This window comes from Lipotes vexillifer, unplaced genomic scaffold (assembly GCF_000442215.2).
Source record: "Lipotes vexillifer unplaced genomic scaffold, Lipotes_vexillifer_v1.1 scaffold400, whole genome shotgun sequence".
NCBI classification, from domain to species: Eukaryota; Metazoa; Chordata; class Mammalia; order Artiodactyla; family Lipotidae; genus Lipotes; species Lipotes vexillifer.
The window spans coordinates 182,799-210,193 of NW_006786594.1; the positions used below are offsets into that span (position 1 = coordinate 182,799).

The window sequence follows — 27,395 nt, forward strand, 5'->3', positions numbered from 1 at the left end:
TCTTTCCCTCCCCTACAATCAAGGAGACAAGCTACAAGTAAACAGAACAGGCAAACTAAATTAAATTCAAAGAGGAGCAACAAACATTTGTGGAAAACAAGTACCATGAAAGAGAGGCACCAAACTCAACAAACAGTATATCTAAATTCTTAAGAAACAGTCAATAAAACAAGACTTTAAAATAAGTATAGTTAATAACCGCAAGGAGACTGAAGAGATTATTGCACACACAAGAAATAAAAAAGTCTTGGAAATTAAAAATAGAACAGTTAAAATAATTGTCTGAAAACAAATTGGGCACAGCTGAAGAGCATGTTAGTGAGTTGAAAAATGGAGCTGAGGAATTCTCCCTACACAAGGCATAAAATGACAAAAAAGGTAAAACATGGGAGAAAAAATTAGTTATGCAGGTTAGATAATAACGTTTCAGCATCCATCTCTAATCAGAGGCCCAGAAACAGATTGACAGTAGTGGGCAGGGGAGGGAATCAGAATGAATAACAAAAGAAATATTTTCCATGGCATTTTTAGGACCTTTAGTACAGTGCTGAATAGTTTAGGTGACAGGAGTCATCTTTGTCTTGCTTTTAAAATTAGTGACACTGCTCATGTTTCATCATTATTGAATAAGCCATAAAATTTTAGTAGATAACCCTTTATCAAGTTAAGGAAGTTTATTATACTAAAAACTAGTAGTTTTGTTGTTGTTTTATGATATTTGGATGGGTGTTGAATTTTGTCTTTTTTTCCAGCATGATCACAAGGTTTAGCTTTTAATTTGTAAGTTACATTGATTTATTAGTATTGAATCATTCTTGCATTGGGATAAATACCATAAACACAAACTGGCATAATACCAATTAGCTAATATTTTATTTAGTTTTGCTGAAGTGTTCATAAATGAAATAGGATCATAGCTTTCTCTTTTTGTGACTGCAGTACATTTTGACCAAAAATTGATTATTTAGCTTTTTAAAAAGAAAAATTCAAAATTAAAGCAGCATGTATATCCCCAAATTAGAACAAATCTGTATTGATAATAAACACTTTGAGATGTTTTGTGAAAAGAAAATCTGAAGGCTCCTAAACAGTAAGGCTTAAACAGGAAATTATATTTCAAGGGATGTGATAAAAATTTTGTTATCTGTTAATTCCTTCCTCTCTTATACGCTACTCTTCTCCTTCCCCTCTTATATGCTACTCTTCATAATTCTTTTACTAAAAATTTTATTTCTGTTTAGGTACGCATAGCTGCTAAATTCATCACTCATGCACCCCCAGGGGAATTTAATGAAGTGTTCAATGGTGAGTAAAGATTCGTACTTAGTTATTTTAAACCCTCCTTAATCACATACGAGCACTTATTGAGTTTGCTATCTCTTTTAATCCTTATAACATTATAGATATAGCTAAGGAAATCAAAATTCAAAAAGGTTAAAATAACTTATCCCATATCACCCAGCTGGTAAGTATCAGAGCAAGGATTCAAACCCAGGTCTGAGTCAAAAGCATGCCCTTAACCCATACATTTGGGTACCTATCTTATGTGAGAAAAGATTTAAAGTAATTTAATACTGATAAATGTAGAAACAATGTTTAATTGTTTTATATCATTATAAAATATAGCTTAAATCTCTTCAGTGCTTTTACTCAGGAAGTGCCATAGCATAGGACATTTTCTAGAGCCACTGGAGCTGAACTGACTGTATCTGGGAATCTTGTTAAATATACAGATTCCAATGTTATACTCTTAAGATTCTCATTCGTTAGATCTGGGGTAGAATGGGCAATCTGCTTTATCAATCTGTTTTATCAAGTTCTCCAGGTGATTCTGAGTCACAGCCAATTTGGGAACCACTATTCCTATATATTTACAATCTTCCATTCTATTTACTATTTTAACACAACTTACAGAATGAAAAATGTAAATGAGGCATTTTAACGTTGTATTAATATCAATCATCATAATCCCATTTTAAGTTATAAATTAATTCATCTTAAAGTTCCCCTTAAGTAAAATCATAATCTTTGTGCATCTTGGTTCATTTTAGCAAACATTTATTTTGAAATTCTAGTTTTACATTAGGTTACCTGCTTAAAATATCATATAATAGAACATATAGACTACAATTCTGCAGCCTGTGGAAGGAAAACCACATTCACAGAAACACAGACAAAATGAAAGGGCAGAGGACTTCGTACCGGATGAGGGAACAAGATTAAACCCCAGAAAAACAACTAAATGAAGTGGAGATAGGCAACCTTACAGAAAAAGAATTTAGAATAATGATAGTGTAGATGATCCAGGACCTCGGAAAAAGAATGGGGACAAAGATCAAGAAGATGCAAGAAATGTTTAACAAAGACCTAGAAGAATTAAAGAACAAACAAACAGAGACGAACAATACAATAACTGAAATGAAAACTACACTAGAAGGAATCAATAGCAGAATAACTGAGGCAGAAGAACGGATAAGTGACCTGGAAGACAGAATGGTGGAATTCACTGCTGCAGAACAGAATAAAGAAAAAAGAATGAAAAGAAATGAAGACAGCCTAAGAGACCTCTGGGACAGCATTAAATGCAACAACATTTGCATTATAGGGATCCCAGAAGGATAAGAGAGAGAGAGAAAGGACCTGACAATATATTTGAAGAGACTATAGTCGAAAACTTCCCTAACATGGGAAAGGAAATAGCCACCCAAGTCCAAGAAGTGCAGAGTTCCAGGCAGGATAAACCCAAGGAGAAACACGCCGAGACACAAAGTAATCAAATTGATAAAAATTAAAGACAAAGAAAAATTATTGAAAGCAACAAGGGAAAAACAAAAAATAGCATACAAGGGAACTCCCATAAGGTTAAGAGCTGATTTCTCAGCACAGAGTCTACAAGCCAGAAGGGAGTGGCATGATATATTTAAAGAGATGAAAGGGAAGAACCTACAACCAAGATTAATCTGCCCAGCAAGGATCTCATTCACATTTGACAGAGAAATCAAAAGCTTTACAGACAAGCAAAAGCTAAGAGAATTCAGCACCACCAAACCAGCTCTACAACAAATGCTAAATCAACTTCTCTAAGTGGAAACACAAGAGAAGAAAAGGACCTACAAAAACAAACCCATAACAATAAAGAAAATGGTAATAGGAACATACATATTGGTAATTACTTTAAACGTGGATGGATTAAATGCTCCAGCCAAAAGACACAGGCTCGCTGAATGGATACAAAAACAAGACCTATATATATGCTGTCTACAAGAGATCCACTTCAGACCTAGGGACACATACAGACTGAAAGTGAGGGGATGGAAAAAGATATTCCATGCAAATGGAAATCAAAAGAAAGCTGGAGTAGCAATACTCAGATAAAATAGACTTTAAAATAAAGAATGTTACAAGAGACAAGGAAGGACACTACACAATGATCAAGGGATCAATCTGAGAAGAAGATATAACAATTATAAATATATATACACCCAACATAGGAGCACCTCAATACCTAAGGCAAATGCTAACAGCTATAAAAGAGGAAATTGACAGTAACACAGTAACAGTGGGGGACTTTAACACCTCACTTACACCAATGGACAGATCATCCAGACAGAAAATTAATAAGGAAACAGAAGCTTTAAATGACACGATAGACCAGATAGATTTAATTGATATTTATAGGACATTCCATCCAAAAACAGCAGATTACACTCTCTTCTCCAGTGCACACAGAACATTCTCCAGGAATGATCACATCTTGGGTCACAAATCAAGCCTTGGTAAATTTAAGAAAATTAAAATCATATCCAGCATCTTTTCCAACCACAATGATATGAGATTAGAAATCAATTACAGGGAAAAAAACGTAAAAAACACAAACACATGGAGTCTAAACAATACGTTACTAAATAACCAAGAGATCACTGAGGAACTCAAAGAGGAAATCAAAAAAAAACTAGAGACAAATTACAACGAAAACACAACGATCCAAAACCTATGGGATACAGCAAAAGCAGTTCTAAGAGGGAAGTTTATAGCAATACAAGCCTACCTCAAGAAACAAGAAAAATCTCAAATAAACAATCTAACCTTACACCTAAAGGAACGAGAGAAAGAAAAAGAAACAAAGCCCAAAGAAAGAAAGAAATCATAAATATCAGAGCAGAAATAAATGAAATAGAAACAAAGAAAACAGTAGCAAAGATCAGTAAAACTAAAAGCTGGTTCTTTGAGAAGATAAACAAAATTGATTAAACATTAGCCAGACTCATCAAGAAAAAGAGGGAGAGGACTCAAATCAATAAAATTAGAAATGAAAAAGAAGTTACAACAGACACCACAGAAATACAAAGCATCCTAAGGGTCTCCTACAAGCAACTCTATGCCAATAAAATGGACAACCTGGAAGAAATGGACAAATTCTTAGAAAGCTATAACCTCCCAAGACTGAAACAGGAAGAAAGAGAAAATATGAACAGACCAATCACAAGTAATGAAATTGAAACTGTGATTTAAAATATTCCAACAAACAAAAGCCCAGGACCAGATGGCTTCACAGGTGAATTCTATCAAACATTTAGAGAAGAGCTAACACCCATCCTTCACAAACTTCCAAAACATTGCAGAGGAAGGAACACTCCCAAACTCATTCTACGAGGCCACCATCACCCTGATGCCAAAACAGACAAAGATACTACAAAAATAAATTACCAATATCACTGGTGAATATAGATGCAAAAATCCTCAACAAAATACTAGCAAACAGAATCCAACAACACATTAAAAAGATCATACATCATGATCAAGTGGGATTTATCCCAGGGATGCAAGGATTCTTCAATAAACGCAAATCAATCAGTGTGTTACACCATATTAACAAATTGAAGAATAAAAAGCATATGATCATTTCAATAGATACAGAAAAAGCTTTTGACAAAATTCAACCCCTATTTATGATGAAAACTCTCCAGAAAGTGGGCAGAGAGGGAACCTACCTCAACATAATAAAGGTCGTATATGACAAACCCACAGCAGACATCATTCTCAGTGGTGAAAAACTGAAAGCATTTCCTTTAATATCAGGAACAAGACAAGGATGTCCACTCTCACCACTATTATTCAACATAGTTTTGGAAGTCCTAGCCACGGTAATCAGAGAAGAACAAGAAATAAAAGGAATACAAATCAGAAAAGAAGAAGTAAAACTGTCACTGTTTGCAGATGACATGATACTATACATAGAGAATCCTAAAGATGCCACCAGAAAACTACTAGAGCCAATCAATGAATTTGGTAAAGTTGCAGGATACAAAATGAATGCACAGAAATCTCTTGCATTCCTATACACTCACAACAAAAGATCAGGAAGAGAAATTAAGGAAACAGTCCCATTCACCATTGCAACAAAAAGAATAAAATACCTAGGCATAAACCTACCTAAAGAGATAAAATACCTGTACTCAGAAAACTATAAGACACTGATGAAAGAAATCAAAGATGACACAAACAGATGGAGAGATACACCATGTTCTTGGATTGGAAGAATCCATATTGTGAAAATAACTATACTACCCAAAACAATCTACAGATTCAGTGCAATCCCTATCAAATTACCAGTGGCATTTTTTACAGAACTAGAACAAAAAAATCTTAAAATTTGTATGGAGACACAAAAGACCCCAAATAGCCAAAGCAGTCTTGAGGGAAAAAAGCGGAGTGGGAGGAATCAGACTCCCTGACTTCAGACTATACTACAAAGCTACAGTAATCAAGACAATATGGTACTGGCACAAAAACAGAAACATAGGTCAATGGAACAAGATTGAAAGCCCAGAGATAAACGCATGCACCTATGGTCAACTAATCTAAGATAGTCTCTTCAATAAGTAGTGCTGGGAAAACTGGACAGCTACATGTAAAAGAATGAAATTAGAACACTCCCTAACACCATACACAAAAATAAACTCAAAATGGATTAGAGACTTAATGTAAGACTGGACACTATAAAACTTTTAGAGGAAACCTAGGAAGAACACTTTTTGACATAAATCACAGCAAGATCTTTTTTGATCCACCTCCTAGAGTAATGGAAATAAAAACAAAAATAAACAAATGGGACCTAATGAAACTTAAAAGCTTTTGCAAAGCAAAGGAAACTACAAACAAGACAAAAAGACATCACTCAGAATGGGAGAAAATATTTGCAAACAAATCAACTGACAAAGGTTTAATCTCCAAAATATATAAACAGCTCATGCAGCTCAATATTAAAAAAAAAAAAAAAACCCAATCAAAAAATGGGCAGAAAACCTAAATAGACATTTCTCCAAAGAAGACATACAGATGGCCAAAGAGCACATGAAAAGCTGCTCAGCATCACTAATTATTAGAGAAATGCAAATCAAAACTACAGTGGGGCTTCCCTGGTGGCGCAGTGGTTGAGAGTCCGCCTGCCAATGCAGGGGACACGGGTTTGTGCCCTGGTCTGGGAAGATCTCACATGCCGTGGAGCGGCTGGGCCCGTGAGCCATGGCTGCTGAGCCTGCGCATCCGGAGCCTGTGCTGCATAACGGGAGAGACCATAGCAGCGAGAGGCCCGCGTACCGCCAAAAAATAAAAACTACAATGAGGTATCACCTCACACCAGTAAGAATGGGCATGATCAGAAAATCTACAAACGACAAATGCTGGAGAGGGTGTGGAGAAAAGGAACCTGCTTGCACTGTTAGTGAGAATGTAAATTGATACAGCCACTACTATAGAGAACAGTATGGAGGTTCCTTAAAAAACTAAAAATAGAATTATCATTTGACCCAGCAATCCCACTACTGGGCATATACCCAGAGAAAACCATAATTCAAAAAGACACATGCACCCCATTGTTCATTGCAGCACTGTTTACAATAGCCAGGTCATGGAAGCAACCTAAATGCCCATCGACAGATGAATGGATAAAGAAGATGTGGTACGTACATACAATGGAATATTACTTCGCCATAAAAAGGAGCGAAATTGGGTCATTTGTAGAGATGTGGATGGATCTAGAGACTGTCATACATAGTGAAGTAAGTCAGGAAGAGAAAACCAAATATTGTATATTAATGCATATATGTGGAGTCTAGAGAAATGGTATAGATGATCTTATTTGCAAAGCAGAAATAGAGGCATAGACGTAGAGAACAAATGTATGGATACCAAGGGGGAAAGGGGTGGGGAGGGAGGAATTGGGAGACTGGGATTTACACATATACGTTATAGTTGCTACGTTTAAAATAGACAACTGATGGGAACATACTGTATAGCACAGGGAACTCTACCTAATGTACTGTGGTAACCTAAATGGGAGGGAAGTCCAAAAGGGAGAGGATATCTGTATGTGTATGGCTGACTCATTTTGTTGTGCAGTGGAGGCTAACACAACATTGTAAAGCAACCATCCTCCAATAAAAATTTTAAAAATAATTTTAAAAAAAAAGAAGGTTACCTGCTTAGTTAGAGGAACTGTGTAATGTTCATTTGCACTTGGCTCAGAGCCCCACAAATTGTAGAACAATTTCCACTGGTAAAATCAATGATGCAGAGCAAAAGTAACTAGGAGAACATATAAATGTTATTTACAAGGAGTGAAATAATACAATAGAAGTAAATCAAGACACTCTTCTTTATAGACTTGTTTTTTGGATATTTGGGCAGTAACACCAAGAAAAACAAATGCAGCCTTTCTTTGCCTAGTCTCGCTTCCATATTGACCAAATGTAAATTTTCAACAACAGAGCTTTTAGAAATACTCCTACGACTTGAACTTTATCCAGCTGATTAGCTCAGATAAATCCTTGACTTAACAAAAATTAGTGGTCTTTGTAGTTAGAAGTACATTGTTGTATTTCTGACAACTGAATGTACTTTATAGGATTATCATGAGAATAATTGATACCAAAGCATTAGATTGAGTTGGCAAGCTACTTATGACATGACGGCTGGTTTTTATTGGCATGCTACACATTGGCCTCTGCCAGCCCCTTCTTTCAGAAGCTCTAAGAGTCAGTTGCCTTTGGCTTATAATCAGCCTTCTCTCTTGGAGTTAATGCTTGGTAATTTCTTAGTAACAAGGACACACCTCTTCCAAAAGAAAAGTGACTAGACTCTTGACATACAGCTTTTTAAAAAGATTGTAGGCCCCACATTAGATTCTCTAAAGAAAAACATGTTCAGTAATTTCACTGCCACTGACTGAATTGTGCCCAGCTTTCTTGGTCTGATGTTACAGAAAAGCCTACAATTTTTAATCTATTTTAAAAGGATTCTTTAGATAACATATAAATAGTCCTAACTGTAACCTTCTGTAAACCATGTTTTTCATTTGCTATGAAATTCCTTGAGAATTTATTGTTGGATTATTATACCACAAATAATTCTGTGTAAATCTGTGAACATTAGCATCTGTTTGTGTACATTTTTAGAATTTCTACATATGCAATACATCCAAAGACTAATCTTGCAAAGCCTGGTTTTCTAAAAATCTAATCTAGAAATCCGCTAAAATTTCTCCAAGTTTGTCTTCTACTGAACATTTGAATTTTAACATCTTTAACGTTGTTTTCCTCCTCAGATGTCCGGCTACTACTTAATAATGACAATCTCCTCAGGGAAGGGGCAGCACAGTAAGTATCTTTCTAAGTCCACTTACTTGTTATTCTAATATTGGGTAAACTATGTTGATAGTAAACTAGTACCTGAAAACTAAGTTTAAAATACCTCAAAATAAAGCAGTTGGTTTTTAACAATTTTTGTTGGTTTTTTTTCCCCTTGGAGAAAACATGTTCCCCCAAAATGTTGTTTACTTCCTTAAAATTTATTTTATATGGTCTTATTTTTATTTTTGCCTAGATTTTCCCTGTTAAAGCAGGTTTAGTTCTTTTAGTTCAGGCTGAATTTTTTTACAACTGCCAGTTATAGAAAGATTAGGCTGCTATTGAGGAGTGATAATGTTTCTCAAATTGCCAAAAAATAGCAGATATTCAGAAAGTACCTTAATAGAGTTAACCATAGAATAATTGCATTATTATTCTACCCAATCATTGGCTCCTTATCACTGTCAGGCTAACTAATGTTTCTAGAATATCATTTTCATTTTGTCCTTGTCCTCAAAAACATTAGATTGGTGGTTGGTTGGTTGGTTGGTTTTCTTGTCTTCTTCAAATCTAAATACTATCTAGCTTTCTAGGCCCCCTGTTCTCTGGCTTTATCACTACTGTTCTTTATTCTTCAATACAAAGTAGTCTTTCAGTTACTGTCTATCCAACTGGCCCAGAGTTCCTCTGTAAAGAGGAAATCAGAATTGAATAATGACTGGGCAAGTGTGGGGTGGGGAGATGGAACAAGGATTTTGATGCAGAGCAACAAATAATTATTATTAAGGCATTTGGTGTGATACATAATTTGTTTCGATTTTAACTGTAGAAAATGTTTTAAGAATTGCTGCCTGGGAAAGTCTTCTGCCCTGTCCATACTGCTTTTTCAGAACTTATTTTGGGACCAGATCCTACAAACCTAAAATTTGCACAGCATCACTATAATTGCCATAATGAACGATACCCCAATTATACATTCTCTTTCACTGTTCTGTGAACTACCTTTTTCTTCTTTCTTTTGGCTGTGCCACATGGCATATAGGATAGTAGTTCCCCAACCAGGGATGGAACCCGTGCCCCCTACAGTGGAAGTGCGCAATCCTAACCACTGGACTGCCAGGGAATTCCCGGAACTATCTTTTATATTTATTTATATATAATTCTTTTCTCTCCTTCTTCTCCCTTTTTTAAAAAAAAAAAAAAACAGTGCATTTGCCCAGTATAACATGGATCAGTTCACACCTGTGAAGATAGAAGGATATGAAGATCAGGTAATAGTTGTTTCTATTAGATAGACTGTGCCTGGAAAGTAGTAGAAATACTATAAAACAGATGTCTGAAGATAAGATGCTGAATAAATTCATGTCTTAGTATTTTTAGCTTTTGTAGGTATTCTACATATTAGGAAATTCTTCCTCCCTCTGAAAATACTAGGAGTTTCTTTGAAGAGAGAGCTGTCCCTAACAAGAACAGTAAAAGTAAAAGGAATTGAGTTTTACACAAGTTTTCCAGCTGTCTCTAATTCTCCGTGGTAAGAATAACAGGAGACATTATATTTAACGGGAAAACAAGAATTCCTCTTCCAATACAGGAACAAAGCAAATACATATTCCCATTTTTACCACAGTTATTAACATTATATGAAAGGGCTTTACAAATTCATTAATGTACACTTCAAAGGCAATATGGCACCAAATAGCAAATGCCTTTTAAAAGTCTGAATCCCCTTTGAACCCACAAGTCCATAGAATTTATCCTAGGGAAATAAGTATATAAATGTGTAAAAAGATTATTTGAAGCAAGGTTTATGATAATGAAAAATTGGGAACAATCTAAATGTCCAACGTTAAATTAAGTATCTATAAAGCAATTATACTCCAATAAAGATGTTAAAAAAATTTTTTTAATAAAATAAATAAACAAAATATCTATAGGCCAAAATCCTATGTAACCATTGAAAACTGATAGAAATATTGAATTGGGAATATGTTCATGATATATTAAGCTAAAACATAAAGCAATATGTAGCATTATGCTAGTTTATTTTTTAAATAGATATTTAAATGAAGTTATACTATATTAGAATCTGCATCTTAAATTCTGTGAAAGGTACATCTTACTTTATATGCCACTAAGAAAGAGAAAACACTGTCAGTTAAACTATGACACAGTCCTAAGATGCTGTCAAGTTTAAGATGTATCCCATTTTATGAGATGTTAAATCATGAGGGGAATGTATGCATGTTTAGACTTAGAAATAAAGTAGTATATAGATGTGCATAGAAATGGAAATGTGGGAAAATACACACCAAAATGTTAACTCCCTATGTTGGGATTACAGGATTACTGTAATATGTTTTGTTTGTTGTTTTTTGTTTGTTTTAGTTTATATTTGTGCTTATCTTTATTTTCTCAATGGAACTAGATTAATTATAAGTATAAAAGACAAAAAATTACTGAAAAATAAATGATAAATATTGCTTACAGTTGATATTGTATACTTCACTAATACAGCAGAATTATTGAAATAATAAGGTCTGTGTCTAGATATATGATATAAGAACATTCCCATATACATGCGGTAGCCAGCTTAAAAATGTCGTCAAAAGGAGATCACATTCTTAGCCACAACAACAACACATTACCTAGACATAAGAGGAAAATATGGAAAGATGTTTGAGTTATTAAAGTAGATGCCATCACTGCATATAATAGAAAATCAACTACAGTGGGTTAACTAAATAGAGACTATTTTTGTCACATAAGAAGTCCAGAGGTAATATTTTGGGATGTTATGGCAGTTCCATATCATCAGAGACGCAAGTTGCTTCTAGCTCTCTGTTGTGCCATCCTTATGTATGGTTTTCATTATCGTGTTCTCAAGATAGCTGATCCATCTCTGGGCACTGAATGCATGTTCCAGGAAGGAAGAAGGAGGAAGGTGCAATAGGTGCTATTGGCTGTTCCAGAAGCACCTTCCAATGATAAATTGTTGCCAGAATGCATATCACTTTATCATTCCTAGCTGAGAAATGTTGTCTCTTCAGTTGGACATATTGCCTTCTTGAAAACCTTTGAGGTTCTATTAGTAAGGAAAAGGGAGAGAATGGATATTGGATAGGAAACAAGCAAGAGTCTGTCACACAGTTCATATATACCCACCCACACACACATTTTAATCAGAGAAATGAATGGAAAATTAAATAGATGTAAATGCCACATTTCTGAATAAGGAATATAAATAATATGGAAAGTTTATCCGATTTAGAAATATAAATAATATGTGAAGCTTTTTCAAATAGATTCCATACAATTCCTAATGACAATTGTAATAGACCATACAGGATTTTTCTGATCAAGAGCAACAATGAAAGAGGACTAATGCTAACAAACATAGACATAAAGCAATGACAGTAGAGCCTTAAACTAAGTAACATAAAATAGAAGGGAAAAGGAAATAATTGATAAAATGTATAAGTTTGATCTAATTTTGATTTCCAAAGCCAACTGTATACCTAGATTAATTCCAAGTATAGTTTAAAGGTTAACTTTTTTTTTTTTTTTTTTTTTTTTTGCTGTACGCGGGCCTCTCACTGCTGTGGCCTCTCCCGTTACAGAGCACAGGCTCCGGATGTGCAGGCTCAGCGGCCATGGCTCACAGGCCCAGCCGCTCCGCAGCATGTGGGATCTTCCCGGACCGGGGCACGAACCCGTGTCCCCTGCATTGGCAGGCAGACTCTCAACCACTGCGCCACCAAGGAAGCCCAACTATTTTTTAAACATAAAAATTTAGTAGAAAATGGAAAGAGATTCATAACTTGCATAATGATGAAACATTAGAAAAGTTTATCAAAGAAAGTGACTTCTGCAAAATAAAAAGATTTTAAAAATAAGATTAAAAAGGAGAAAATATGTACCCCAAACGTAATAAAAAGGTTATTCAAATACCTAAGGGTGATGCCAAGAGTTCAATGGATAAATGAGCAACAGACATGAACCAACTGTACCCAATTGGAGAATACAGAGCAAATGAAAAGTGTTAGATCACCTACTAATAGTAATTAAGGAAGTACAAATTAAAATTTTAATGTGAATATATTTACCTTGTAGTTACAGAAGTTACAAAATTATAATGAGAAAGCTTTATGAAGGTAAGGCTAAGGAAATAGTTTTATGTATTTTACCTACTGTCATTATAAACAAGGTTTTTAAAGATAGTCTGATGATAAGGACAGAAATCTCAAAAGTAAGAATTCTTTCCAAAGAATTCTTTTTAAGGAGAAGAGAAGACTTTATTTATGGTAGAACCTATAGTGGCTTTCAATGGTAGAAACTGTAACTAGCTTAAAGCTCCTTCAATTCAGAAATGATTAAGTATACTATGGTATGTATAATGAGATATACATATAATGAGATCATATATAGTTAATTTTAAATGGTAACTGTGTCAAAAGACAAATGGCAAGTTAGGGGAAAATATGTGGATCTCAAAACACATGCAAAAGGATAATCTCCCTGGAGTTCAACTAGAAAAACACCAAAAACTCAGTAGAAAAGTGGGCAAAAGTTAGGTACACATAGTTCACCAAAGTGGAAATATAAATGACTTTTTTTTTAAGGTGAAAAGAAATGGGCTTGTACCTTGGTACAACATCCTGTGATGGCAGTTTGTCAATCTCTGTCAAAATTACGAATGCATTTACCCTTGACCCAACTGTCCTGCTTCAGGGAATTTATCCCACAGGTGTACTTGGCACATGTACGTAATTTGTACATAACGAACATACAGGGACATTCATTGCAGTATTGTTCATAACAGCAAAAGATTAGAAACTACCCAAACTATCCATTAATAGGGGACTGGTTGAATAAATTTTTGTACACCTGTACAATAGAGTCATACATGGCTATAATAAACAAGGAAGTTCTCTAAGCACTACTATGGAAAGATCATCTAGATATGTCAGATTTAAAAAGAAAGAAAAAGTACACTATAGTATTCTAGTTTTTGTGTAAAAGAAAGGGGTGGAGAATTAGAATATTAAATTCTATATGTTAAAAAAAAAGAAAAAAGAATAATCTAAATTGGAAATTGGCAAATTTTTTCTGTAAAGGGTCAGATAGTAAATATTATCTGATAGTAAATATTGGGACAAAGAGTCAGCCTTGACTACTCAGCTCTGCTATTGTAGCAGGAAAGCAGCCATAGACCATACAAAAACAAACAAGTGGGGCTGTGTTCAACAAAACTTTATTTACAGAAACAAATGCCACCTCATGCATAGCTTGCCAAAGACAATTCTTGCTCTAAATTAATAAAATCAGTTACCTTTGTGTGGAAAGGGGGTATATGTTGGGAATTTGGTAAATGGGAGATAAAGGTGAGAAAAAGATTTTACTTTATATAGTATTTTTCATTTTTGAACCATGTGATTTATTGTATTACCTATTTTAAATGCTAAGTGTAATGACTCTGGGAAAAGTTCATGAAATATGTGAAAAAGGAATACAAAAGTGTACATATAAGTTATTACAGTTATATGTATGTACATAGGTTGTATATTAAACAGAAACCAAGAAATGAAGGGTGTTGTTAGAATGGGGGAAATGTTGCAGTTTAGAGTTGACTTACCCCAAAACATAATATTTTTATAAAAATAAAAATGTGAATTGATTGAAAAATCGATTATGAAAGAGAAATCTGACTAAATGAAAAGTTAATCGTCTCCAGAATTGTATTTGTTTGTTTTGTAAAATGTGACAAGAACTGTCTTTTTTTACAGAGTTACTTATTTTTGTAATTATTCTTTGGAAGGTCTTAATTACAGAACACGGTGACCTGGGTAATAGCAGATTTTTAGATCCAAGAAACAAAATTTCCTTTAAGTTTGATCACTTACGGAAAGAAGCAAGTGACCCGCAGCCAGAGGAAGTAGATGGAGGTCTGAAGTCTTGGAGAGAATCTTGTGACAGTGCTTTAAGGGCCTATGTGAAAGATCATTATTCCAACGGCTTCTGTACTGTTAAGTATCTGCCTGCTTCATTATTAGAGTGTTGTTTTTCTTATATTTACCTTATCATTTGGAGGCTTTGGCCAGCCACACATATCTTCTTTTTTTTTTCTTTCTTTTTTTTTTTTTTTTTTGCGGTACACGGGCCTCTCACTGTGTGGCCTCTCCCGTTGCGGAGCACAGGCTCCGGACACGCAGGCTCAGCAGCCATGGCTCACGGGCCCAGCCGCTCCACGGCATGTGGGATCCTCCGGGACCGGGGCACAAACCCGTGTCCCCTGCATCGGCAGGTGGACTCCCAACCACTGGGCCACCAGGGAAGCCCTACCTAGAAATATTTTTATTTCTCCTGTCCTTAAGTGGGTTGGGTATGGGGTGGGGGGGGACATTTCTTCAGTTAAGATAGTAATTCCTATAAGTTACTTCTCTTCTCCTTCCACCTTGCCCCTCCTCCCTCTCCTCTACTTCTACCTTCCCTCATCTCTCTCTCTGCTATACAACCAAACCATGGAGCATTCTGCTCCTACTAGTGCCCTCCTCATTACTTATCCACTTCTTTTTTTTTTTTTTAACATCTTTATTGGGGTATAATTGCTTTACAATGGTGTGTTAGTTTCTGCTTTATAACAGAGTGAATCAGCTATACATATACATATGTTCCCATATCTCTTCCCTCTTTGTCTCCCACCCTCCCTATCCCACCCCTCCAGACAGCCACAAAGAACCGAGCCGGTTTCCCTGTGCCATGTGGCTGCTTCCCACTGGCTATCTACCTTACGTTTGTTAGTCTATATATGTCCATGTCTCTCTCTCGCCCTATCACAGCTCACCCTTCCCCCTCCCCATATCCTCAAGTCTGTTCTCCAGTAGGTCTGTGTCTTTATTCCTGTTTTACCCCTAGGTTCTTCATAACATTTTTTACTTATCCACTTCTTAACCCTATGAATTTTGGCTTCAGTCCCTACTCTACAAAAACTGCTCTCTGAGGTTACTAATGATTCCTGAATTGCCTGACCCAGTGTCCTTTTCTTGGTCCTTGACTTTTGTATGGCATTTCACACTGAGGCCAACCAGCTACTTCTAGAAATTATCTTTTCTTAGACTGCTATGTCAGTACCCTCTAATTATTCTTACTCTGTCTCTGCTTATTTCTTTTCCTCTCCCCTACTTTTGTAAATGTAGGCATTCCCCATTGCTGTAAACTCATAGTTTATTTAATGTAGGGGAAGTTACAGAATATTGTGTCAGAAAAGCAATGGGTTTGGGTTCTACCTTAACCACTTTCTGAATGACCTTGGGCAAGAAGCTCTGTGAACTTCACCTTTATCATCTATAGATAATAACAGTGCATTTCACTATATTTATTAGAGCAAAAGGAAAATAAATATAAAAACATTTTGTGGACTGTAAAGCCTTTTGTTTTTTCTTTTCCTTGGTGATCACATTTTTGTTCACCTCTCCTACACTAAGGAACAGTTGGTATTTCTAACTCCTAGCTGGACATTTCCATCTGAATTTTCTAATTTGTTAATGACACCACTGTCTTTCTAGTCACCCAAGCATGCAAGTACTTTGGCCCCTTCCTTTCTCTTGCCCTTCACTTGCAATATATTGCCAGACTTTTGACTGCTTCTGCATCCTTATGCCCATTGACGCTACCCTATTTTACTGCCTAGATTAATTCTGTGGCCTTTCAACTTTTCTCCCATTTTACTCTGTACACCAATATTGATTATTATCCCCAAATAATAGTTCTGGTCATGTTGTTTTGGTTTCTGTCCGTTGCCTGTAGAATAAAGTCCAGTCTTCTTACCTTACATCTACTACTACATGGCCTAAATTTACCATCCTTTGTTATCTACCACAGTTCCACTTCACACACACCCTCTAACCTGACAGAACTAATTACCATTGAGTCATTCACTGGACCAGCACCCCTGTTTCCGCCCTGAACTGCCTACTCATCTTTATTCTCAGTCTCTACTTACCAGAATCTCATCTGTCTTGTAAGGCCCATTCCAACTGGTACCTCTCTTGTACCCTAAACCTAAAGCAGTATTACCTTCTGTATTCATTGTACCACTCTCTTCTCTAGAACTTAACATGTGGTTTGTGTTCATATTCTCTGAGTTGTAAGCTTACCCTGTTTGACTCTTCATCTCCCCCAAGGATTTAGCACACTGCTTTTGTATAGTGTTTGTTGCTTAAATATGTTTTCAAGAATCTAACTTTTTTTTTTTAACAATAGGTTTATGCTAAAACTATAGATGGGCAACAGACCATTATTGCATGTATTGAAAGCCACCAGTTTCAGCCTAAAAACTTCTGGTAAGAAAGTAGATGTTCTCTTCTTTTTTTAATCTAATTTATATAGGAAAGAAACCAAACCAGCAGTTGAGACTTATTTTTTTGTTTTTTATACGTTTATTTTATTTATTTTTGGCTGTGTTGGGTCTTTGTTGCTGCACACGGGCTTCCTCTAGTTGCGGCGAGCGGGGCTACTCTTTGTTGTAGCACACGGGCTTCTCATTGCAGTGGCCTCACTTGTTGTGGAGCACGGGCTGTAGGCGTGGGGACTTCAGTAGTGGTGTGCAGTCTCAGTAGCTGTGGCTCGCAGGCTCTAGAGCGCAGGCTCAGTAGTTGTGGTGCACGGGCTAAGTTGCTCCGAGGCATGTGGGAATCTTCCTGGACCGGGGCTCGAACCAGTGTGCCCTGCATTGGCAGGCGGATTCTTAACCACTGTGCCACCAGGGAAGCCCAAGACTTGGTTTTTAATCTAACTAGCTTGCGATAAGTTATCTGACTTAGAGGCTTCAGTTCCCTACTGCAGAATGAGGGATTTGGATGTGATCATTTAGATTTCTTCTAAGATTTTATAATTTACCTTTCAAATATTACTCTTATATTGAGTGAGAATAAGTGATTAATAAAGTACCCAGTGGGAAGTGTGAGTTTTACCTGAGTTTGTTTAATAATACTTGAGTTACTGCATAACTCAGTGGCCCATCCATTTGTATGTGGAAAAGCCTCTCATGAGCAGAACAGGCATGGTTTTCTACTCCAAGATAAAAAATGAAAGGTGAAAGTCAGAATAACTTAGAAAAGGCTTATGATTAGGCCAGTTGGATACAAACTTACATTTGAGTGGATAGAGCCCTGGATTTGTCAAACTGGAAATGACTTGTTTCTTTTTGGCAAATCACCTCTTTCTTATTGTTAATTCTACAGTGTTGTGTGTTTTAATAGGAATGGTCGTTGGAGATCAGAATGGAAGTTCACCATCACACCATCTACAGCCCAGGTGGTTGGAGTACTTAAGATTCAGGTGAGATCCCAATATGTTAATAGGCCATGTTAAAACATCACATCTTTAAAACAAACATGCAAGTTGATATTTGTTCTGACATTAGAAATAAGGAACAGCTATATGTAGATGCAAAAGGAGATCAGTGGTAAATAGAAATAGAAGTTGAAGCCTCCTTCCTAGGGAAGTACTGTAGTTAAACAGAGCTATTCTGGGTTGATAAAGGATAGTCATGTGAAGTGTACTGCTTGCTTATTATTTTTCTCTTTCAAAGATAACCGAAGATTTTTCCAGGAATTATCAAGCAGCAGTTCTACGAAAGAAGAAAATAACTAATTATTAAGAAGTGACTATATAGCAGCTACTGGAACGAACTTAGAGTCTTTTATGTATCTCATTTAAATGTGTACATATACTTAACTCTTAGCTCTGAAGAAAGCTGTATGAATGGACTTCTTGTTTTATTTATTTATTTATTTTACACTAATGACAGGAGGTTTTAAACCAAGTAAATAAAACAGAGGAACTAGAGAGAATGGCCAAGTGTGATAAACCAAGCAGAGTAGATTTCTAATGCTGGTGTCAGAACAGACAGGCAGGTGAATAAGGAGCTTATTAACTCATTTGATGCCTATCTGGATTGAAGTCTTCTGATATCCTAACAGGTTTGACTTTCAAAATTCATGGTGATTTAATTCTTAAGCCCAACTAACTCTGAAGTCAGATTAAACAGTTAATGATATCTAAGAAGATCGGTACCTAATTTTACCTCTATTGTATTGTGGTTAAGTCTTGCTTTAATAACAATTAGCAATAGTTGCCTTTTGAAATGGTATAATTTAATCAAAATATACATAGGAGATGTCATCTGTAACCGCTTTTTTCGTACATACTGATTACTTCCTGCTACAAGTAGCTGCACCTCTCTTCCTGGGAGCTTTTCCTAGCTTTAGGAGCATTCCCAACTCAGATGAGGCAAACTGCAAGTATTACATTCATAGCTCTGGCACAGCCCTTAGTGCCATTCAAAAGCTGGTGGGTAAATATGCCAGCTTCTTCATCCCTCAGGTGGGACAACTCTAAAGCATGTTCTGCATAGTCTTCCAGAGTCCAGTACCCGCAGCTGTAATGTGTTCCTTAATGCACCTAGAACACTTCCTTGCCTTTTCTGTCTCATTTCCTCAGTCCTTACTAGTGCTTCCTGAGATTACCTCCGAAATAAACTTTATCTCACAAATCTTTATCCCAGGGTCGCTTCTGGGGGAGCCCAACCAAAGAAAATATATTGTTCTATACCTGTTGACTATGTCTATGAGTAGCCCTATGCTCTAGACCTCTTGTAACTGTGGCATCAGTATTAACCTGGCAGCTTACTATAAATTTATGCAAGGAAATTTACTTTCCTCCTAGAAGGAAATAAGTTACTTGTGTTTCAGCTTTGCCAAGGCAAACCTATAACTTAAGAGCGCACATCACAGAGGTTTCTGATAAGACTTTTACAACAGGGCCCAGTACCCAGACCTTATTTATAACTTACCCCAGACTGGCTGATCACTTTGGGGGAAAGCTTACTTCATTTACATATCTTTTAAAAATCAGAGTGAGAGTTATTTGGAAATGTCATTAAGATATTTAAACCTTTGGTTATTCTATAAGCAAAAGGATAGCTCTGGGAAGGCAACAGTTTCTGAGGATTTACATTGATGATAGTCATGTTGAAATTTTTATTAGCAGATGAAACCTAGGAAAGGTTTTGTTACTTTTGGTGACTGTGACTGAACCTATCTTGTAAATTGCTGAAACTTCCTGAGCCTTACATCTAGTTGAATGGTTAGTCTGTCTCTTGGGTAATCCTCCTTCTTGCTAATTGTTCTCATAATTGTAGTACCCCACTTTGCCTTACATCCTCAGGACTGCTTTTGCCTTACTTAGTTTTGTAGCCTGATTTACCAATAGAATATTTATTTTTCAGTCCTGTCTTTAACCCTCAATCAAGCTTTTCCTGCACTTGGTCAGATCTACTTAACCAAAAATGAAGATGGTATATATGGAGAGATGTGTAAAGGATTAGGATACATTAAAATTTCTTGGTTTTCACAGAGAAAAACTAATGTTAATTGATTTTATTTTAATATTTTTAAGAGTGAAATCTTATTTAAGATCTTTGTATTCACAATGTGTAGCACAGTGTCTGGAAAGCAACAAGCCCATAATAAATGTTGTTTATTAATTAATAATGAGTTTTCCCTGCTAAGGAAAGAGAATTCTTAAATTTAAGTCTTCTGTGAAGTTTAACCACCATTGTAAATTACCATTGGTCATATTAATTATTTGCTCAGACTTGATAAGTCTGGGGATGGCTGAAAGCATGGATTTGTGCTCTAAGCAGTAAGTTGCTATGTGACCTACATAACTTGCTCAAACATTGTCTCACACAGGTTCACTATTATGAAGATGGCAATGTTCAGTTGGTTAGTCATAAAGATGTACAGGATTCAGTAACTGTTTCGGTGAGTGTGGAATATTTAATGTCTGTCTCACTTTCATCTCGTTTTTGTTTTAAAAAAATTAGCTTTGGGCTTCCCTGGTGGCGCAGTGGTTGGGAGTCCGCCTGCCGATGCGGGGGATACGGGTTCGTGCCCCGGTCCGGGAAGATCCCACGTGCCGCGGAGCGGCTGGGCCCGTGAGCCATGGCCGCTGAGCCTGTGCGTCCGGAGCCTGTGCTCCGCAACGGGAGAGGCCACAACAGTGAGAGGCCCGCGTACCGCAAAAAAAAAAAAAATTAGCTTTGATCCTGAGTACTGATTCTTTCTTTTTCTTTTTTTTTTTAAATTTATTTATTTTATTTTTGGCTGCATTGCGTCTTCGTTGCTGCGCGGGCTTTCTCTAGTTGCGGTGAGCGGGGGCTACTCTGTGTTGCGGTGCGCGGGCTTCTCCTTGCAGTGGCTTCTCTTGTTGTGGAGCACAAACTCTAGGTGCACAGGCTTCAGCAGTTGTGGCTTGCAGGTTCTAGAGTACAGGCTCAGTAGTTGTAGCACACAGGCTTAGTTGCTTCGCGGCATGTGGAATCTTCCCGGGCCAGGGCTCGAACCCGTGTCCCCTGCATTGGCAGGCAGATTCTTAACCACTGCACCACCATGGAGGCCCCTGAGTACTGATTCTGCCACTAGAAATTTAGGTTGTTTTCACTACTTTGATTTTGGCAGCCTTTACTTTTTTTTTAAGCACTTTATAAAAGATTCTACTTTTTTATATTTTTAAATTTTTATTGAAATATAGTTGATTTACAATGTTGTGTTAGTTTCAGGTATACAACAAATTGATTCAGTTACACACACACACACACACACACACACATAAATATATATATATGTATATATATATTCCTTTTTTAGATTCTTTTCCATTATAGTTTATTAAGATACTGAGTATAGTTCCCTGTGCTAAGCAGTAGGTCCTTGTTTTGGGCAGCTTATAATTGTTAGTATGTAACCAACCCGTTTTGTTGGTTGCTTGATGTTAGTTCATAGTCTTTGACTGAGAATAGTGATAATGGCTTTAGAGAATTCAAACTTCTTTTTCTTTCTCAGTTGTGAGATTTGCTCAAAGAACAGCAGTATCTTCAACTGATAAATACCAGGAGGAAGGAAAGTTTGCCAGCTAAACCTTAGAGGGGTTATCATTCATACATTCATATCATTAGAGAAAACGAACATTTTTAGGAATATTCAATCAAACAGTATTGTGTTCCATACCTGGAAAGAAGGGACATAATTTTTCGTGCATTCACAGTACTTCTTTATATTCCTAGAAGTTATTGAGCACTCTCAAATAGCTTTTGTTTATGTGTGTTATATATATCTACCTTAGTAGAAATTAAAACCTAAAAGTGTTAAAAATGCTTATTTATTAATTTAAAAATAACAATAACAGGGACTTCCCTGGCAGTCCAGTGGTTAAGACTCTGTGCTTTCACTGCAGGGGGTGCGGGTTTGATACCTTTTTGGAGAATTAAGTTCCCACATGCCACACCACGTGGCATGGCCAAAAAAGAAAAATCTAAAGCAAAAATAACAATAACAAACCCATTACTTGTTAACCTTCACTTTCACAATAAACAGCTGTATTTTCCAAGTTAAAAAAAAAATTAGTGAAAAGAATGTCATTGATTTACATTTTCACAAAGTGTGTAATGTCTGACTTAATAAAAGACAACTGGATTCTCATATGTGCTTCACACATTAGCCCTCAAAAAGTAATGAAGTCGGGACTTCCCTGGTGGCACAGTGGTTAAGAATCCGCCTGCCAATGCAGGGGACATGGGTTCGAGCCCTGGTCCAGGAAGATCACACATGCCTTGGAGCAGCTAAGCCCATGCGCCAACAACTACTGAGCCTGCACTCTGGAGCCCGCGAGCCACAACTACTGAAGCCTAAGTGCCACAACTACTGAAGCCTAAGTGCCTAGAGCCTAAGCCACTGGAATGAGAAGCTGACACACCGCAACAGAGTACCCCTGCTCACCACAACTAGAGAAAGCCTGTGCACAGGAATGAAGACCCAACGCAGCCAAAAATAAATAAAGCGATTTATTTAAAAAAAAGAAAAAAGTAATGAAGTCATCACACATTACATAGCTTCTGTGAAACTACACTGTACATACATGAGAGTGAGAGTGGAAAAGGCAATTAACTATGTCTTAGTATTATTATGAATAGAAAGTAGTTTTGAGTCTTTGAAAGGATCTTGGGATGCTGCCCTGGGCATTAAATCTCACCCTCTTTAATTCTGTTTTACTTAATTGTGAAAGAAAGAGAGATTCAATTCATTTTGTACCCGAATCATGTAAAGCAAAATGTGATTGATTGGCTTAGAGGAGCCCCTGAGCTTAGAATATATGACTGATATGTCTGAGGGCATTGTTTATATCATCTTAAACCAGAGATATTTTCAAGGCATAAAAATTTCAAGACATCATGATGTCTTTTGGGCGTACTGTAGTAGATTGGAAAGAAATGTGGGTTTTTTTGATGACAACCTGGATTTGGATCCCATCTTTATCATTCAAAGCCTGTATAATTTTGGTCAAGTCACTTAAGAGGATTCTGTTTTCTCATCTGCAAAATCGAGGTGGTAATAATAACATCTATTTCACAGGGTTTTTGTGAGAATCAAAGAAGATAATGTGAATGGGAAAGGTTGAAAAACCAAATTGTTATACAAATGTTAGTTTAGATGGACTTACTTTTTAGTATTTTTTTATTCACTGCTTACTGAATTATATTCACTGCTTAAGAATTTTTAAAATTCTTATTTCCCCCTTTTCCTCTCTCTATTAGAATGAAGTCCAAACTGCTAAGGAGTTTATTAAAATTATAGAGCATGCAGAAAATGAGTATCAGGTAAGATGATTTGAAACTGATTTTTCTAGGTCTAATGCCTTATTTTGCTTTTAACATATTTTGTTACACTTCTCTCTCCTTTGAACATAAATATACATGTTGCTCAGTGTTAGTAAGTGTGAGACTTTGCAGACCTTCTTGCATTCTGCTTACAATCAAGGTTTTGGCATTGGAAGGTACTATAGATTTCCCCTAGTATCCCAAAGTAGAGCGTTCCTGTGAAACCTTTCCTAAGTCCAAATGGCATAAAGCAGAGAAGCAATTACCTTAGAACACATCTTGCTTTCAGGTGCACAAATAATTGAGGTACAGCACAGATGCTCACAGATGCAGTTCACAGCTCCAGCTTGCTTGATGCTGAGCTGCTGAGTGTAATTCCTGAGGAAGGAGCTTGGTGGGGTCACTGTTACTGCTCATGGTGCACCCTGCCCCTATAACAGCCTCACTGCAAAACAAATGCTGAATGCTGTTTTTGCTTTTTGCTTTGGTAAAAGCAAAGTGACATAAAGCAAACTTTGGAAGAGCGGGGGATACCTGTATAGCCCTTGTTTTAGAAATAATATAGGTGGGCTTCTTAACCTGCTTCAGAGATTGGAGAAATGTTCACTAGAAATCTTACAGCCTGTATGTCCTTAGGGGACTCAAGCATGTCCTTTGACTATATCTGGTTTCTTTTCAAGCAACTTATTTTCTATTATCTATTGCAGACAGCAATTAGTGAAAACTATCAAACAATGTCAGACACCACGTTCAAGGCCTTGCGCCGGCAACTTCCAGTTACCCGCACCAAAATCGACTGGAACAAGATACTCAGCTACAAGATTGGCAAAGAAATGCAGAATGCTTAAAGGCTGAATGTAGGATTCTTCAATACATGGAAAGAAAGGATGCAATGTGTGGTCATATGATAAATAAGTGATTTATAAACAAGAGTGATATTTTGCTAGGGCTTTCAAAGTTAACAGGTTTTCTAGCCTCATGGAATACTGTTGAACCTATAGCATTGTCTTGATTCTTTTGTGTTTTCTGCCTGGTAATTTTCTGTTTTCACTATATCTACTTGTAAATCTTTTTGTTGTTGTTGTTCAATTCTGCCACATTTAATGATGGAGAGAGATATCTATCCTGGAGTCATTTTACTGTTTAGAAAATTTTCCTAGCCATGAAGCCCTGTCACTGACATAGACAGGTAATATGTTCAGTACTTTTCTACCCAATCCTTCAAAGCACTTCTGGTACTTCAGTGGTTTTTACTGATCAACCAACAGCTAAAGAGGCTATGCTACAAACTACAGCTGAATGGAAGACACATTCATCCTTCTCCCTCCAGTTGCTTTGATCATCATTTATAGCATCTCATAACTATAGTTTCAAACATTTGGATTGGGGTTTTTCAGATCCTTTTTGGAGGCAAAGGAAGTTTTCTGGAAGTTCCATTATAGCCAGCTTCTCTGGGGAAGTTGTTTTTAAATCCAAAGACTTGAACCACATTCCCTACAAATGAACGTGTTTGCTTTCTTCCCTTCCATCATTGTTTCCTTCTCATCTAGTACCATTATAGTTGTAGACATGTGCATTTTTAGAAGAGTTTTACCCACTTATTATTATTTTTTTAATATTAAAAAACTGCTGACGTACTAGGGATATAGTAGAGTATAAAACTTGAAAAAATGCAGATGTTGAAGGAATAATAGGTACCTTGTGCTTTAATACTTTGTGGCAGAATTGTACTATAAGCGAATGAATCAAACAACTATGTTAATCTCAAACAAAAACTAAAAATGAACCAAAGTCAGAAGGACAACGTTCAGACAGTATCTTTCTATTGTAACCTGTTATTTAAGGGAATACTAGTGATTTGTTCTAAATAGGATGTAAAACTTTTTCCAAATTACTTCCTCAGTCCTGCCTGCCAACTCAAATATAACTGTGATATAGCAACCCTTCCCAAGTTTATTGGCAGGTAAGGTGTGATCTCAGAATACACAGGTAACATAGATATGATATAACTGGTAATGGTGGATTCATTTACATTGTTTACACTTCTATGACCAGGCCTTAAGGGAAGGTCAGTTTTTTAAAAACCAAGTAGTGTCTTCCTCCAAATACATGTCAAAAGAAGGGTTTGTGTTTCAGCTTTGTTTCTGCTTGGTAATACAGTCAAGCAAGAGTTTATTTCCAAGTGACCCATTGAGCTGTGTAAGCATTTTTGTTTATTTCAAATAAAATATATTTGTATTATTTGTCATTCATACTATCCATCCATACCACACTATCCTCTGTATCAGGTAGTCCAATAGAAATATACCTGTTTTGTTCTTAAATTGTCTGAGTCTCTCCTTTTTGAGCCAGTCTCTTCAGCCTTTGTTCTCAAGGTAAGATATGGAACTGATCTTGTTTGATGAGAATGTTCAGGGTTTCTGAAATTGGTTTCTACCTTCAACTACTATAAATTCAGTGACTATCCAAAGACTTGCAAAGAACAGCTTTTTTTTTTTTTTTGGTAGCCATGCCATGTGAACCATAGTTCCATGACCAGGGATTGAACCCATGCCCCCTACAGTGGGGAGCGTGGAGTCTTAACCACTGGACCACCAGAGAAGTCCTACCCCCCCTTTTTTTCTTTTTTAAAGTTTGAGCAATTTCTCTATGGATCATACTGGTTTACACTCAGTGGCTACTGGTGTTTCAAAGGCTTTGTTTTGGGGTTTCTATTTCTGTCAAAAAGAAAAATCTAGTTATCTTCTCTTCCTTCACTCAGAAAACAAGGCCCAAGTAATTATAGTTACTAGGTAGGCAGTAGAAGTGAAAGAATCCCTGCACCGTGAACTTGGGTAATATTTCACATCAACTTTAAATGCTGCTTTCTTTCCATATGCGTTTAACTTGCTTACAGACATGTGGGAAAGGCTTCTGTCCTGTTTCCCAAAATGGAACCAGAGGCGTTTCAGTGCTTCACCTTCCATTCAAGGCCAGTTCAAATTCCCACCCCTTTGAGGGACATTTAGGTGTACTACACTATGTACTTGTAGTACAGGTTCAAGCATTCTGGCCTTTGCCTTTAACTTACTAACCCCATCAGCCTGCCCCGTAGATTTCCTTAGTCCATACAGACTTTTGTAAAGACTCTTAATCTCTTGGCCATCTAAAGCCCTTGGTTTCTTATATAAGTGGACGTCAACTCTCCTTGCCAAGTCCTACACAGACCTCCTGATTTCCTTAACCTCCTTCAGCAGAGAATTTGCTTGAATTGTGTATATTTTATCACACTGCTGAAATCAGCCTATGGTATCCTAGGGCAAAAGTTTCCCAGCCAGAGGGAGAGGAGTTTTCTGTGAGGCCTCACTCCTATATTTGAAAATTTGAAATTACACTGCTGAAATTTTGAAATTACTGCTCCATTTGTGCCTGGATGGTTGTGCTTCTGTTAGTTGCCTAGTTCTAGTGCCTGTTCTTTTTTTTAAAAAATAAATTTATTTATTTATTTATTTTTGGCTGCGTTGGGTCTTCGTTGCTGCATGCAGGCTTTCTCTAATTGCAGCATGCAGGCCGCTCATCGCGGTGGCCTGTCTCATTTTGGAGCATGGGCTCTGGGTGCATGGCCTTCAGTAGTTGTGGCTCGCGGGCTCTAGAGCGCAGGCTCAGTAGTTGTGGCGCATGGGCTCAGTTGCTCCACGGCATGTGGGATCTTCACGGACCAGTGCTCGAACCCGTATCCCCTGCATTGGCAGGCGGATTCTTAACCACTGTGCCACCAGGGAAGATGTGCTTGTTCTTTTTTATAATCTAGAACTCATCTAGATTCATGAGATACTTAGCAAACCTTGGCACATTTTCTCCAAACTCACAAAAGACTGATACAATCTGAATGCCAATTTATAAATTCATAATTTAAACAGAACTACCAAGCTACTTACTACTTGGGAAATCAAAGAAAGAAAGAAAGACTGCTAAATATAGAACAAAACTGGCTGGTCCCATAAGATAAGCTGAGCTAACTAAAATTCTCGCTCGAACAGAGTATATATTAAAAAACAGTAGGGAATTCCCTG

The 27,395-nt window shown here is 36.7% G+C and overlaps 1 protein-coding gene across 1 annotated transcript in view; it reads left to right on the top strand.

The window, feature by feature from the left end:
• Positions 1-25,670, top strand: part of CAPZA1 (capping actin protein of muscle Z-line subunit alpha 1) — a 47,640-nt gene extending 21,970 nt beyond the window's left edge. The window contains exons 2-10 of the mRNA XM_007459041.1: positions 1,242-1,305; positions 8,606-8,657; positions 9,835-9,898; positions 14,443-14,649; positions 16,887-16,966; positions 17,885-17,963; positions 20,381-20,452; positions 23,281-23,343; positions 24,051-25,670. Of these exons, the coding sequence (XP_007459103.1) occupies positions 1,242-1,305; positions 8,606-8,657; positions 9,835-9,898; positions 14,443-14,649; positions 16,887-16,966; positions 17,885-17,963; positions 20,381-20,452; positions 23,281-23,343; positions 24,051-24,191 (822 nt within the window). The 3' untranslated portion in view covers positions 24,192-25,670. The remainder of the gene's footprint in view (positions 1-1,241; positions 1,306-8,605; positions 8,658-9,834; positions 9,899-14,442; positions 14,650-16,886; positions 16,967-17,884; positions 17,964-20,380; positions 20,453-23,280; positions 23,344-24,050) is intronic.
• Positions 25,671-27,395: the final 1,725 nt, after the last annotated feature.